This window comes from Leptopilina heterotoma, unplaced genomic scaffold, assembly GCF_015476425.1.
Source record: "Leptopilina heterotoma isolate Lh14 unplaced genomic scaffold, ASM1547642v1 Lhet_267, whole genome shotgun sequence".
Lineage (NCBI taxonomy): Eukaryota > Metazoa > Arthropoda > Insecta > Hymenoptera > Figitidae > Leptopilina > Leptopilina heterotoma.
In genome coordinates, this window is record NW_025110976.1 from 1,539,768 (window position 1) to 1,557,476 (window position 17,709).

Here is a 17,709-nt window from a genome sequence, read left to right on the forward strand (position 1 = left end):
TTTTGCCCATAACTTTAAAAAAATGTTAGGATACCTGTAAATGTTTTTCCATAATTTTGTAGAGTTTTTTTAGACGCATCTTTTGAGCCCTAATTGAACATTTTTCGTGCATATTGACCAAAGATATTAAACTTTTAAAAATCAAAAATTTTGGAAAATAAGACTTTTTTGAAAATTTTGGTTATACAAAAATGGATCCAACTTCGGTCAACGAAAACTTGTAAGATTAGGCTTATATTTTCCAAATTTTCAAACTGCGAAATTGCCCCAGCTCCTATATTAAAATAAAACGAATTTCCGTAACCATCCAAAAATATAATCTTAAAAAAACCAATTTTCAGGTTTAAACGCAAAAAATGTAAGCAAATATATATTTTTTATGAATATTTTAAGTTTATAAATGCAGATGAAGGTTCTACTTACCTGCCAGTTGTAAAAGAGGAAAAACAATTACGGAGAAAAAATATTTTTTGCTGTTTTATAAATTTTAAGTGTAAAATTAGTATTAGCATGAAAATAGAAAACAGGATAGAAAACTTTATCTACAAAATGAAAAATCAATTATTTAAAAAAGTTTTTTTAAATTAGATGGGTAAGACTCCGTCAGAAAAAAAGCGATTTGCAAGTCGTCTTCCGATTTCTTCGAAACCTTGGGAAATAGAAGTCTTATATGAAGTAAATTTAACCCTAAAAGGATTTTGAAAAATTTTTAAAATGGCGGCCGCTACGCCATATTGAAAATGAGTGTTGCGTTTTTTTCAAAAATTAATAACTCTGAAACTTTTTGATCGATTTTAATAAAATTTACAGGCGATATAGTTAAAAATACGTAGTTTAATTTGATATTATGAACAAAAAAAAATTTCCAAAATTTGTCAAAAAAAAAGTCAAAAAAATTTTTTGAATTAATTTTTAGTTCAGTTGGCCTAATTTTTGAATTTTCTAATAAGTAAATATCGATTCCTTGTAATTTCACCTTTCATTTCATAAAAAAAAATTTATGGAGACTCTAATAGTTCTCGAGATATTGCGACTTTAGTGGGAGCGCGTACCGCGGAATTAAACTCCGTAGCGAGGCGGAATATGAAGCGAGCGTACAAACGTGCACAATAGGGTGTCCGTAACAATGCGACTTTCGAATTTTGTTTACGCCACCCCCCAGTTTAGTTCCAATAAAATAAAAAAAAATTTCCCAAAATTTGAAGCCGATTGATTAATATTAACACGTGCCAGAGATCCATCGAAATTTCCCATTAAAAATACATAGGAAAAATGCACTTTTTAAAAAAAAATTTATAACTTTTTTAATTTTCATGCAAAAAATTCTCCAGGTCACATTTGCCTTCATTTTTAGCTGCACTATAAGATAGCACTTTGTCAAAAATTTAATTTTGAAAAATTTTTAAAATGGCGGATGATTAAAGTGGGTTATAAAAATGCACCACAATATATCCAAGGTTTTAACACATAAGTGTTGTCAAAAATTAAAAAAAATTACTTACTCGGGGCTATTTTCGATCGTTCATCATGAATCTGATATCAGAAATTAATTTTTCCAAATTTTCGATCCAATATGGCGGGTTAAAAATTTTGATTTTCTACATTTTTAAAGTAAAAATTCTAAAACAACGTCAAGGGCGATTTTTGGAAGCGCTATTTACACTCAGAGAAAAAGTTTATTTCACTTAACCAAACTGTTTAATTAACCTATTTTATTTGTCACGATAAAACAATTTTGTACATGTGTGAATTTAAAAATGGCGATCTCACTTGTCTACAGTCCGCGTTCGCGTCAAATTTATTTGTTAAATCGGTAAATCAAAGAAAAAAAATTATAAGTGTCGGTTAAATAAATATTAAATACATTGTGTTCATTGACTTACTGCATATTTAATTTGTACCAGTGAGAAGAATATTTACAAAAAGGTTTTGTGAAGTTTTCAGTTTGTTGTTTCGAATAAACTTTTTTCTGAGTGCACGTATAAAAATCATAATTATAATATGTTTAATGTAATATTTCAAATGTTTTTTTACAATTAAGTAATTTTATTTATATGAAGAAATACATATATAATATTTTACTTAATTGTTATTTATTCTCCTCTAATAATGTTTGAGTTTCCTAATTTAATATTTTCTAGTATACATATTATTGGTTAATTTATAATTTATTATATGTATAATTTTAAAATATCAATAATTATATAATAAATTATCAATTAACCAATAATACGTACTAGAAAATATTAAATTAGGAAATTCAAATATTATTAGAGGAAAATAAATAACAAAATTAAGTAAACAAAAATATTTATTTAAATAAACCAAATACGTTTACTAAAACTATTTATTTGAATCAAACAAATCTTTTCTCTTGAAATAAACAAATTTTTTAGTTATATTAAATAAAATTTTTTGGTTAAGTGTAATAAGCATTTGGTTAATACAAATAAACGTATTGGAAGAAATTTTTTGGTTGAATCAAACAAACGTTTGGTTGACTGTATAGCAATGCATTTCTTTGGTTGATTCAACCAAAATTTGGTTGATTCGAACCAATTTTTTTCTGAGTGTACGAATCTAATGTTAAAATTTTATTTTTCAAATTATTCGATCCACTATGACAGATTCAAAATTATGATTTTCTACATTTTTAAGTAAATAGTCTAAATATTAATTTATAGATTAATATTTACAAAAAATAATTATTGGGATGTTTTCGAAACTCTTTTATAGAAATTTAACTTTTTATACCATTGCTCTTAAAAATCGATTATTAAAGGAATATTTAAAAAAAAATTTGAATCCGCTATGCCATATTAGATTCGGTAATTTAAAAAATAAATTTTTAACATTAGATTCGTAAATAGCGCTTCCAAATATCGCCCTTGACGTTGTTTTAGAATATTTACTTCGAAAATGTAGAAAATTAAAATTTTGAACCTGCCATATTGGATCCAAAATTTTGAAAATTAATTGTTACGGACACCCTATTGTGCACGTTTGTACGCTCGCTTCATATTCCGCCTCGCTACGGAGTTTAATTCCGCAGTACGCGCTCCCATTAAAGTCGCAATATCTCGAGAACTATTAGAGTCTCCATAAATTTTTTTTTATGAAATGAAAGGTGAAATTACAAGGAATCGATATTTACTTATTAGAAAATTCAAAAATTAGGCCAACTGAACTAAAAATTAATTCAAAAAATTTTTTTGACTTTTTTTTTGACAAATTTTGGAAATTTTTTTTTGTTCATAATATCAAATTAAACTACGTATTTTTAACTATATTGCCTGTAAATTTTATTAAAATCGATCAAAAAGTTTTAGAGTTATTAATTTTTGAAAAAAACGCAACACTCATTTTCAATATGGCGTAGCGGCCGCCATTTTGAAAATTTTTCAAAATCCTTTTAGGGTTAAATTTAATTCATATAAGACTTCTATTTCCCAAGGTTTCGAAGAAATCGGAAGACCACTTGCAAATCGCTTTTTTTCTGACGGAGTCTTACCCAGATATCTTTTCCCAAACATTTAACCTTACAAATTCAACATAAGTTCATTGGAGATGAATGATACGCGATACAACTTCATAAGTCAGTTGTAGAATTGTCCTGGTTATTTAACTATGAGACATCGATGAACCATTACAAAATTTGTAAATATGTATTTATGTATGCATAAATGTACTTATGTTGAATCTGTAAGATTAAATGTTTGTGAACCAATATCCAATTTCTCAAAAAAAACTTTTTTAAATAATTGAATCGTGAATTTCGAAAAGGGCTCAACTCGGTTTTTTTAAATTTTACAGGTCGAAAATAGTAGTATCACACCACAAAATTATAAATTCGTCCAGTATACCATCTCTGCCTGAGGAACACAGGGTGTCCAACTTAGGCCTACGGCCAACTTAGGACCACTCTCCCCTACTTAATACAGATTAACTTTTATTTTTAAAATATTGACTCAGTTTTTTTATTTCCTATTTTTTAAAAACTTGAAAACCAAAAAGCTTTAGTGTTCAGGGTTACCCCATTATCCCCTAATAATGCAAAAAAGTGTAATTTGAAAAATCCGAGTTGACCTCTTTTCGAAATTTACGATTCAATTGATTTTTCCTTTTGTAAATAAAGTTTTCTATACTGTTTTCTATTTTCATGCTAATACTTATTTTCCACTCAAAATTAATAAAACAGCACAAAATATTTTTTCTCAATAATTGTTTCCATAATTGTCCGAACCTAAAAGATTGGTTTTTTCAAGATTATGTTTTGGGATAGTTACGGAAATTCGTTTTATTTGAATATAGGAGCTGGGGCAATTTCACAGTTTGAAAGTTTGGAAAATATAAGCCTAATCCTACAAGTTTCCGTTGACTGAAGTTGGATCCATTTTTGTATAACTTTACGGCGCTTGAGGAGGGGTGTGGGTACACACCATTAGAACTTGACTGTCGATAAACCGGTTGTACTCCGGAGAGGTTTTCTACAGTTTCCCTCTCCACTGGCGATAAAACCCATTAGACGGGTGGTCCAGGCAAATGCGAGTACTCATAATTTTCAAGTCGCTCTGTAGGCGCAAAACTTAGTATTAGGAAAATGTATATAAGAAATATTATGTAAAAGAAAATGTAAACACACTTGTATAGCTAGATAAGCTTAAGACGGGTGTATAAACTAAATAAAAAACTTTCTTGTAGGGTATTTAAAAATACATTTATTGACCCAAAATTCAATCACTTTTACCATATTTAGGGTAATGTCACCTTGAGTGGACCGCCTAAGCTTTTTTTTGAAAAAATTCTTCATGAAAGCAAATTAATCGGAGGTTTCTATTCCATGCATTAGTTTAGATCCCTAGGTAAGTGTTTACACCATAATAGCTTTGTTTTATTTTTATTTGAAAAAAACAATTGACTTTAAAAAAATAGCTAATTTTTAAGGAATGAAAAAAGTGTAACCTTGAGTGGACCACTCCTAAAAAATTGTAAAAGTTATTCTATTTGCTTTAATTTATTTAATATTTCTGATATATTAAAACAAAATTTATGCTTATGCAGCTCCAGACCATGATTGTGTCGCAATGTTTACAAGTGAAACCACTTTTAATAATTTTGGCACATATCACATCAATATCACAAAAAAATTAATAAAGAACATAAAACATAGTTTCAAACCAATTTATTGTCAATTTATTTCCTTAAAAATGGTAAACTGACATTAAAAATATAAAAAAACAGGCAGTCCTCTCATGGTTATAAACAGTGGTCCACTCATAGTGAAATACAACTTTTTATGGAAGCCACCAAAATTTTTTTTGAGTCAAAATTATCACTTAATTAAACTAAGACAATCAATTGCAATGTCCAAAGTAGTAGGAAGAAAATAAGTTACCTTTTAAAACTTAAATTTTACACTACTTTTACACTTCTAAATCACTTTACTCATTGTAAGAGCGACTTCTTTTTTGGTTTGTATTCTTAAAAATGCGTTACATCAAACAATAACGTACATGTTTATCGCGGAACTTAATTTCTTACGGTTTCTAGGTGCGGTGCTGCTATTCGTTTTATTTATTTCATGTTTCCGCTGTCAGATAACTTAAAAACTCAGGTGGTCCACTCAAAGTGGCGGTCCACTCAATGTGACATTACCCTATGAAAAGTTATTCATATGGGTAAATCCACAGAACCGGTCGATTTCATGTTACTGACAAATTTCTCTATTTTTAAAGTATTGTATTAATTATTTTTATATTTTTACTACTTTATAAAAGCTATGAGAATCTACTGAATTAAGAAAATTAAATAAATTTTAACATACTTCCCTTATATTAATAATAAAACAGATTAAATTAATTTAAAACATGAAATTTGCAGTGTTACTCAAGGTACTTTTTTCTATTCTTATAGGCATAACTTTTTTGGCATACAACGAAACAATTCTAAACGATGGTGAATTATACTTTACTTTTTGTAGAATGTATTGAAGGTTAAAAAAAAGATGTGCTCTTAATTACAAAGAAATTGTAGTACATATAAATAGTGTTACTCATTATTTTTGAATAATACAATTTCTGGAAACTTTGCATAATAACTTTTGTGGCGTTTGATCAATTAAAATTTCTTACAACAGTACTTATTCGTCTTCATCAGACGAATAAATCTTCGTATTGTAAAATAATGTGCCTTTAGAAATATAGAAAATATTAAAATAATTATCACCTGAAACTTGATCGTGAACAACTCTAAACATTGCCTTTTTCTAGGAGCACATCTACAGATTGGAATGAAATGAATTGAAAACGTGCGTGATTATTAAAAAGCGTTATTATAATTCTTTTATTAAAATGCCAAATTCTATTTCTAATTTATAATGTCAAAAAATTGAGAATTACAATCAATTTTTCATTATTATTAACTCATTTAGTTCATTATGAATGTATCAGTCAATGTAAAGAATTGACTGTCTTTTCATTTGTTATTTTTTTAAATTTGCGTCAAAATTAAGATAATTCAACTTATAAAATTAAAAAAAATTAATGCCAAAATAATATTTATTAATTAATTATTATATTAATGATAAATATTAATTATCTTATACAAATGATTATAATTAATTCTATTTTATTCTTTAACTTTTGCACATATTACAAAAATATATATAGAAAACAAAAGAAGAAAGAAATACACATTTTTAATTATATTTTCTGAAAAAACTCATTTTCGTTTTTGGCTTTTACTTTGCACGGCATTAAAATAAAATTAATCACGTAAAAAGATAATTGTTCTAAAATAAATTTCGAAAAAAATGAACCATAAATGAAAGCTGTGCTTGCAATTAGAAATTTTTCATTTTTTTAAGTGAAAATCGACCAGTTCCATGGATTTGCCCATATATTTCTGTTATTATTACCTCTATGAGGAGCAAAGTGTTAATGAAATGAGCACCAAAATTATAAAAAAAATATACAACTTGGCAGCGGTTTTAAACTTTTAAGGGCTACTCTAGTTTACAATACTCTTCACTTATAACCACGCTTTTTCAAGAGTGTAATTATGTACATGTTATATTAAATTATTGTTTCGTTGTTGTCAAATCAATGTTAGCGGGGCTAACCGATACTAAACAATAACAGAGCATACACTGAATGTGAAATACATCACTCTGTTGGATCTATATTTACTTTTAAGTTCTTACGTAATTGCATATGTTTAAAATGATATAAAATATGTTGAAAAATGTAAAAATAATTTTAAAAAATGTAATTGACGTCGTTAACATTTTAGCAAAGTTTAGAGAAAATTCATTTTTTGACCTGGACAGTTGAGGAAGTTTGCCCCATATTTGTAATTAATTTTATTAATAATTAGTTGCAGTTATTAATAAACATTAAAATTTGATAATATTAGTATTATATTAGAAGAATATAATTATAGTGTATGATTATGTGTAATATATGATAATCAATATTTATTATCCTTTTTAAAAAAGACAGTTTGAAATATACTCGACATATTCGAATCGAATAACTCAAAGAATGTGTTACGAGCCGAGTTACCTTTATATTACGCAACTCTAATAATGTAAATTTGATTGGTCGGATTCTCTTTAGTTGAGTCCTTTAAGTAGAAGGCAGGAAAATTCAAAATAATTAAATGTTAGATTCCAGTATAATGAAAGGGAAAAACTTTATTCGAAAGAAAAGTAATAATTATTAATTCCCCTTTCAAAGGTAACAAATTTATTAAATTATCAAAAGATACAAACTGACTAAGGATCAAGCTTGAAACGGTATTTCAATAGTCAAAATTAAAATTGTTAAAAATTATTATGAATAAAAATAAATTATGAATTTATAAATTAATATTAAATAAAAATTAAAAATAGAATAAAATTGAGAGAATGAGAAATGAAATTTCAACTAAATTTAAAGTGTGAGAAATTTAAAATAAGGTCAATAGAGTACAAACGTACTGGGTTATTAGAAAACCTATAGAAACAGCACAGCTGATTTAAGGCCAAAGTTAAGAAAAAGATAAGAAATTTTCATACTTGGAGAATTGAGAAATCATTTTAAGACAAGATAAATTTTATGCACAATTGATATAAAGTTTAATATACTGATAATTTTTTAAATAGAATTGTTTATTTTGTTTTATACAATTAGCGTGAATTTTGGTAATTATAATTATGTTATTAATTATTTAAATAGGTCTTTATAAATAAAGTAGTAATAAAATTTATATTGATAAATACTAAAAAAAATTAACATATATTATAACAAAAAGTTAAATTGATAAAAGTATATAATTTGAAGATTTATTTAAATTATAAGAAATAAAATATATTCAGAGATGAAAATGAATGACAGTTACGCAATAGTATTGTTGTGGGTAAACAGTAGACAATTTGGAGACAAGAGAAAGAGAAAATATATCTCTATCTTTTCGGGAAAAATTTAAATATTATTAGTGGAAAGAATATGACGCGCTACGAATTTCCGTGAGTAGAAAGAAAGATAGCCTCGCAAAACGGAAATGACCATGCGTAACCGGAAGAAAGTAGGCGAATATTATTATCGAAAATTTTAGAGAGTTCTAGAAGATTCTATAGCGTCCCCAAAAGGGTATATAAACAGCGAAATTGAAGATCTCGTTCTCTTATTTCGTCTACTCTATTCACAAAGGTACGTGAGTATAAACTCTAACTCCATACTTGTGACACCCAGGAATTTGTTGTTTTACAAGTTAGTACCTGGTGTTATAAGTATTAATTATAATATTTACACATCATTTAAACAAATATATTGACATTGTTATAATATTGTATAGCACAGGAATTTGTTGTTTTACAACTTACGACCTAAACTTTACAATATTTGACATACATTTACACACATTTACAAATCGTAAAAATTACTCAGGAATTTATTGTTTTACAAGTTACTACCTGGTAATTAAACAAAAATTATCTACAAAGTCAATCCCTGGTAGAAGTGTTAGGGAATTTATCAAGAAATTGGTTTACTACCTCATAATCTGAAACCTTAAGGGGTAACAAAAGCAAATCGTAAGTTTATTGAATATTCTTATGAGCTGTGTTCATATAGTAATAGGCTATATCGATGTGGCAGTTTGAAAGATTTAATAAATATTGATCCCAGACTACCAAATTATTATTTACAATAGGAAATAATTAATTCATTTGAATTAATTATTTAGTTAATTTTTCAGAGAAATAAATAGATTTCTCTAAGTAAATTAAAGTAATTTTGAGCATTTTTAGATATTATTATTTATAATATTTAAAATAAATCCATAATTGCATAATTTATATTTATGAAGAATATTTATTTAGTTAGAAAATAGTTAATTTAGGGAATAGGGAAAACTTGACCTTGTAACGTTCCTGAAGTTGGCGTCGACGCTCAGCATCAAAAAATTAATTTCACGATACCACACGGAGAGAAATCTGTTGCTATTATTGCTTGCAGAATCTTTACAAATTTTATTAGTCACTGCTGAATAGAATTTTAGCTTGAGGTTATAATAATTTATGTACGAAATCATCTATTTAATGTAATGGAGAGTTCGATGCAATAAAAACAAAAAGCAGCTGCTAATTTTGCACGAAATCTTTATTATAAATATAAAGAGAACGTGCTATAAAAGTATTAGATTCTTCTTATAAGAATCGCTCGAACTCCGACTGACTTGCAGGCGGACTTTATACAACACAATCTTACTTGCGTGTACGCACATATAACTCATATTAAAAAAGTTCGAAAAAATTTGAAAAAAATCAATTTTTTCTAAAGAAACAACCAGACCAAAAATATTATTGCATTTATTTGCTCCTCTAGGTAGCCATTGAATACACAAAAAATATTAACCCCGTTTGAGCAGAGTAACATTGTCATTTCCACCCCTAAATATTAAAAAAATTTGGAAAAAATCAATTTTTTCGAAAGAAAGAACCAGACCTAAAAGATTATTGCATTTATTTACTTCTCTAGGTAGCCAATGAATACACAAAAAATATTAACCCCATATCAACAGAGTAACATTGTCATTTCCATCCCTAAATATAAAAAAAAATTCGAAAAAATTTGTAAAAAATTAATTTTTTCTAAAAAAACAACCAGACCAAAAATATTATTGCATTTATTTACTCCTCTAGGTAGCCATTGAATACACAAAAAATATTAACCCTGTATGATCAGAGTAAAATTGTCATTTTCACCCCTAAATATTAAAAAATTCGAAAAAATTGGAAAAAATCAATTTTTTCTTAAGAAACAACCAGACCAAAAATTTTATTGCATTTAATCACTCCTCTAGGTAGCCAATGAATACACAAAAAATATTAACCCCGTTTGAACTGAATAAAATTGTCATTTCCACCCTTAAATATTAAAAAAATTCGAAAAAATTAAAAAAAAATTTGAAAATTGAAACAAATACGAAAATTTTGACTTTTTGTCAAAAAAATAGATACCCTGCTTAATGTATCTTAAAACCTAATTGTTGTATTTAAAATTAAAGTAAAAATTAAATGGTTAAAATTAATTTTAACCAAATTATATATACATAATTTATTTTCTGAAAAACTAAAAAATAATAAAGCTGCAGGAAAGTTGATCTCTAATTTATGATTTACTTAAATTTTTATCGAATTATGGTCTTTAAGAATCATTTATCTACAAATAATATAAATTTAAAGAAAATATAATAATTATAATCATTAATGTAATATTATTATTTATTTTGTTTTTAGAAATTTTGTAAATTTCAGCCACATCCGAGTGACAATTTCCTTAAATTGCCAAAATATTTTAACTGTAGGGTGGTTAATTTAACAGCAATAATTTTGCAGCATTTAGATGTATGAACAATTATTTATTATAAACAATTTCTAAATATAAACAAATACAATACATCATGAAAATTACTTTTTCCACTTCGTACATTCTTGTAAAATTCCATGAATCTTTTAAAGCAAGAAACATTCTATATAATTAACATATACATAGTAAATTCAAATGTTTAGCTGAAGAAATAATTACATAATCGGTTAAAATAATTATAAGTCTTTAGAAGTTTTAATATTTAAATAATAATGACTTTTAAATAAAAAATTTTAAATTAGGTATAAATATTCATAAAAATAAAATGCATCATCCATGTCAGTTGCATTTGGTTCTCATAATACTAATTTGGTTTTATCAATAATGATTTCTAAATAAAAAATTCGAAGTTGAGCATAGATAACATTAAGAATAAACTATATTTTGCTTGACAGTCGCATTTTTTAGCCTTATAAGGCTAAGTTGGTATCAATACTAATAAAGTTGAGCATACATAACATTAAGAATAAAGTATTTTTAGCATGACAGATGCATTTGTTTCTTATAAGACTATTTTAGAGTTTATAAATTAAACAATATAGTTTTCTAAATCCAACAAAATTTGAATTTGAGTACAAATCTTTTTAAAAATATACTGCATTAAGTATCACAGTTGTGTTTGGTTTTTGAATAACACTTTAGTTGCCTTAATTTAAGCAATAATAAATTTTAGATAAAAAAATTCGTTTTTGAGCATTGATAACATTATGAATAAACTATATTTTGCTTAACATTTGCATTTGGATCTTATAAGACTATGTTGGTTTCAACACTAATGATTTCATAAAAAAAATTCGAAGTTGAGCATGTAGATAACATTAAGAATAAAGTGTATTTTGCATGGAATTTGCATTTGTTTCTTATAAGATTATTTGAGATATTTTACATCTAATAATACTGATTTTCAAATAAAATTTGAATTTAAGTACAATTCTCCTTAAAAATAAACAGCATTAAGTATCACAGTTGTGTTTTGTTTATGAAAAACACTTCGGTTGAGTTAATTTAAGCAATAATGGTTTTAAGATAGAATTTCGAAGTTGAGCATAGATAATAAGAATAAACTGCATTTTTCATAATACATTTGATTTTTATAGGACTATGTTGTTTTCTACACTAATGATTTCTTAATAAAATAAAAATTTAATTCGAGCATACATAACATTAAGAATAAACTGTATTTAGTTTTTATAAGACTAACTTGATTTTACCAATTAATGATTATAAGATTAAGAAATTCGAAGTTGAGCATAGATAACATGAAGAATAAACTACATTTTGCTTAACATTTGCATTTGGATCTTATAAGACTATGTTGGTTTCAACACAAATGATTTCTAAATAATAAACTCGAACTTGAGCATGTATAGATAACATTAAGAATAAATTGCATCTTGCATGACAGTTTCATTTGTTTCTTATAAGATTATTTTAGATGTTTTACATCAAATAATACTGATCCTTAAAAAAAATTTGTATTTGAATATTAATCTTTTTAAAAATATACTGCATTAAGTGTCACAGTTGTGTTTGGTTTTTGAAGAACACTTATGTTGTTCTCATTAAAGCAATAATGATTTATAGATAAAAATTTGAATTTGAGTATTAGCAACATTAGGAATTAACTCAATTTTTCATGACAGTTGCATTTGGTTCTTATAAAAGTATTTTAGAATTTTTAATGTACATAATAATGATTTTTAAATAATAAATTCCGTGTTTAGTGTAGGCAAGAAGACTAGAGACAGGAGGTAAAACTTCGGTAGTGGGGGTATGGCAATGCTGAGTCGCTCAGCTGATGTATGGTCAGGCGTTTACTTTCAAAAAAAGTTTTCGCCGCAATAGGCCACACGGACTTCTGCGCAGCTACACACGTAAACACGGGAAAATATATTCTATACAAATACAATATGAAATATAAGTGTTTATATTTTCAAACATCTTTTAGTTATTAAAAAAAAGTTTTAAAAACAAAAAAATGTGTAAACTATAGCATGAAGTGTATTAAAAGTTAACAAAAAATAATAGTCATAGTGCTGTGTTTATCTTTCTTCTTGTTTCAACTTTTCACACAGCACGTTTTCGGAATTTTTAATTATTTGAATAACACTCAATTTAATAATCACTCACATTATTTCTATATATATATATATATATAAGGGAAGTGTTCCGGTTGTGGGCACCCTTTTGTTTTTGCCTCATAACATTTGTCCATGTGCATATTATACAAATATATGTGTACGAATTTAAAGCTAGAGGTCTAAGGTGACTGTCAGTGAAGGAATTAAATTGATTCCTTTAAATAAAAAAGTTTTATTAGAAATTTAGTGAAATGGGAATTTTTTGACAAAAAAAATTTTGTACCCGGTTGTGGGCACCCTTGAAAAATCCGCTAAAAATGGAAAAATATTAAAGGAAACCAACACAAATAAAGAAGAAATGAAAGTTTCTTTATTTTAAGAGAATTTGCTGGGATAAAGAACAAAATTGATGACACGTTTTCACACTATGCTCATAGCTAACAAAAGCATAATGCTTGCATGTGAAGTAGCTAGTACTCATAACATAACGCACTTCTAATGCACTGAACGACTATATTCATCGCATTTAATGGAGTTTGTGGCTGTCACTTTCCTTGGCAGAAAGTTTAGACAGATGAGACAGTAGTCCTCATCATTGTCAGATGGTAGAGCCTCCTTAACATAAAGGTGCCCACAACCGGGAATGACAGTCATTTTTTAAAAAGACCAACACATTTTGTGATGCAGGATTTTGGTTAAACACGAAGGTAAATCACAAAATATAATGACAACACTGCAAAAAAAAAATTAAACCCTTTTTTTCTGAACGAATCTACACCCATATGTTGCTCTTCGAAAACAATACAAAATTACTTTTTTATTTATTTAATGCAAATTTTCTTTATTATGCTCACAGCTATTACACAAATGCATATATTTGTTTCGTTATCAATACGAAAAGTCCGTATTGTCAACGAACACGACTTGCAATACTTAGATCAGTAAAGTCTGCTTGCCGTCGAAGTTTACGTAGGGGTGCCCACAACCGGAGGGTGCCCACAACCGGCGCACTTCCCCTATATATATCCGTTATGACACACATTGTGTCACGATTGCACTTTAAAGTTAACCTCAAATTAAAATCATATCATACACATGTGAAACACACGGTATACAAGAATTTGAATGTGTGAGTGATGTGCAGAAGCACCGCGCCGGCGACTTTTCGAAACGAAATACGCCTGGTTAAAGAAAGGTTCTTGACTCATCCCCACTACCGAAGTTTCACCTCCTGTCTCTAGCCTTCTTGAGTGTATGTAACCCTAAAAAATATCGACATTTTTTTACGTTTGATTATTTACTGCTATAAAGTCTACATAGTGGACACACTTCATAAACATTACATTTCAGTCTTACCATCTTTTTTTCTTTATATTTCTCACCTTCAATTTTCTCACAACAACTCTTGTGCATAATCCTGCGGCATTTCTGACAATAATTGGCCTCTTTGTTGTCTCTATTTTTTCTTAAGCAATACAAACAGTAACCTTTGTTTGATTCTGCATGTCTTAAATTTTTTTTTACATATTTCTGATCTATAATTAGTTGGGTCAAATGTGTTGTCCATATCCATAATTTTTGCTATACAATCCATATAATAGCAAATGTACACTCCACAGTTTACAAAATCTTTCACTTCTTGATGTGGTTTGTTTCCTTCGAAAATTTTATATTTTAATTTCTCTCTTTTTAGTTTACCAAAAGATGAATCATCTTTCTAATCTAATCTAATCTGACACCGAGATAGAGCTGGATTTTCCTCAAGAGGGGAAAGTAAGCACCTAGGTTATAGAACCCATTGTACCAGACTCCAGTTCGCTCGTTTATAGCAACTTCTTAGAGTCCTGTTCTTCTCCAGAAGTCCAGTATCTCTTCTATGGATAGGTTGCTCACCTGCTTAGGGTCAATAATAATTGCTTGACCCCAGCTAGATAGCCTGATCCTAGCTAACGCTGGGCATTCAGATAATATGTGAGTCGAAGTTTCGTTACTTTCCCCACACAGTCTGCACATAGGTGAAACTTGTCTGCCTATTTTATGCTGATGGTAGTTCAATAGTCCATGACCCGTAAGTAGACGAACTACGGTTCTAACTCTAATCTTATCGAGTTTTAGGAGATCGCTCGCTCGCCTCTTGTTGAGTGCTAACCCCAACAGAGTTTTCGCTTGCCATCCCACCCCAACGTTCGCCCAATACTTCTTATGTTCCCTTTCACCCCATCTTTCTATGGCTCCCTTAACCAAGCATGGCATTATTGCCACTGCTGGTTCAGGACCTATAAATTTCGTATCGGAACCGATTTTCGCCAAGACGTCTACTCTTTCATTACCCTTGATTTCCGAGTGACCCGGTACCCAAATCAATGAAAGTCTATTTGCTGAACCCAACTCATCTAGTACGCTGCGGCATTCCCAGACGAGTTTTGATTCTATTGTGAGATTTTTCAGAGCCCCTAAGGCCGCTTGACTATCCACACAAATACTAATCCTCTTGCCCTTTGTTCCATTACGAATGGATATTTGGGCGCAAGTTAAAATCGCACAGACCTCTATCTGCCAGACCGTGGCATGTTGTCCTAATGACTCAGCCACTTTAATGCAGCCAGTTTTCCGATAAATTCCGAAGCCTGCACCGCAGTCCATCTTGGAGCCGTCTGTATACCAGACTTCGTCCCCAAGTGGAAAACCTTTCTTCCAGTTCATTCTGGAAGGTGTAATGATCTTAAAGCAGGGTTTAAATTTCACCCTCTTGATCATTCTATCTTGCACCATACTTAATTCTGGTATTGATAGAATTGAGCGTGGAAGCTTGGTGTGTATACCACCAACCTTCCACCTTCCCTGCGCAGTTAACCTGCTCATAGTAAGAGCCGCCTTTTTCACCGCGGCAATATGCAGAGGTACCTCGGCAAGCATGAATCCCAACGCAGCTGTTGGCGTGGTCCTCATTGCCCCCGTAATACCCCTGAAAATCATTGCTTGCAGTTGGCCTAGTTTCTCTTTAACCGTTATCAGTTGAGTCCTAGACCACCAGACAACCACCGCGTGAAGAAACCTTGGTTTTAAGATCATCTGATAGAGCCAGTTGACCATATTATGCCTTAGTCCCCATGATGACCCTATCGCCCTTCTACACGCCCAAAACGCGGTACAAAACCTGCTATACTGATATTCGAAATGTTCCCTCCAAACCAGCTTTTTATCCAGGATTACTCCCAGATACTTAGCCGATTCAGAAAAGGAAATCTCTTTTCCATAAAATATCGGTTTTTTCAAACTCGGTACCTTATATTTTCTTGTGAAAACTACTATATTCGTTTTCTCTGGGTTTACAGAAAGTCCAGTCAGATTGCACCAATCCTTGACAATCTTAAGCGCACGTTCCGTAAGTTCTAAGAGGGTCTCAATTGAGTGCCCTCTTATAATTATAAGGAAATCATCCGCATAACTTTGCGTATAATATCCCTGGCTATTGAGGTTTCTAATTAACTCATCTGCCACTAAGCACCACAATAAAGGAGAGAGAACTCCTCCCTGTGGGCACCCTTTTGAGACAAGGCCGGTTACCTTGGCCTCACCATACTCTGCTTCTAGGGCCCTTTCGCGAAGCATGATCCAGCTGTTGATCCACTTAACTAGCAGCTCGGGCACGCCTCGCATCCTGGCTGCCCTGCAGATAGTTTTGCTAGAGGTGTTAGGGAAGGCACCTTCGATATCAAGAAAGGTACCAACCGCATAACCACCACTGCTAATTTGTCCCTCTATTCTACCTACTGCCGAATGGAGAGCTGTTTCTACTGAGAAGCCTGCTCTATATGCATGCTGTCCTTGATGTAGGGCAAAATCTTTAAGACATTCCTGTCTAATAAACTTATCCACCAGTTTCTCTAACGTCTTTAATATAAAGGAAGTTAGGCTGATTGGCCTGAAGTCCTTCGCCACAGTATAGCCTGACCGACCGGCCTTCGGAATAAACACAACCCTCGTCTTTTTCCAAGACTCCGGTGTATAACCAAGAGCTATACAGGCTCTCATAATTTTACACAGGGGTACTCTAATACAATCCAATCCCTTTTGCAAAAGAACCGGATATATACCGTCCCCCCTGAAGCCTTAAATGGTTTGAAAGTGCTTATTGCCCAATCAATCCCTTCCGGAGTTACAACCCTGGCTGCTAGTTTCCAGTGTTCCCGATATCCTCGGTTCCTATCTGGTCCTATGCCCTGGCTGTTCTCCAAACCTTCTCTAAAGTCCGGGAAGTTTACTTCCATCAGGTACTTTAGACACTCCCTTTTATCCTGGGCATACTGCCCATTAGGCAGCTTAATAGTAGTTAATTTTGCCATTGGGTCTCGAGCTAGTACTTTATGAAGTCTTGAAGCTTCTGGTACCCTCTCGATTCCCTCGCAAAAACTTCTCCAGCTGACACCCCTTGCCCTATCTACTTCTTTCTTATAAGAATCGCGAGCGGTATGATATTCATCCCATCCTCGCTGATGCCTACGTTTCTTGGCTTTATTAAAAAGCTTTCTTACAGTTTTCCTATGTTCCTCCAAACGGGGGGTCCACCATTTACCGCCCCCATTAAAGCCCATTTTCTTAACTATACAGTTCCTTTTAAAGGAACAGATAATAGAATCTCGCAGATATTCCGCTGCAAGCTCTAACTCCTCCATCGTTCCATAGGAAGTGGGGAAGCATGCCATGGAGGCCTTGAG

At 30.2% G+C, this 17,709-nt stretch overlaps 1 protein-coding gene across 1 annotated transcript; it reads right to left on the bottom strand.

Moving 5' to 3' along the window:
- Positions 1-14,827: 14,827 nt before the first annotated feature.
- On the bottom strand, positions 14,828-17,026 carry LOC122503671. Its single transcript, XM_043614298.1, has one exon. The coding sequence runs from the start codon at positions 17,024-17,026 to the stop codon at positions 14,828-14,830; it is 2,199 nt and encodes a 732-aa protein (XP_043470233.1).
- Between the last annotated feature and the right edge of the window lie 683 nt (positions 17,027-17,709).

Coding starts and splice junctions, on each gene's coding strand:
- LOC122503671 (XM_043614298.1), bottom strand. CDS start 17,026: ATGAGAGCCTGTATAGCTCTTGGTTATACACCGGAGTCTTGGAAAAAG.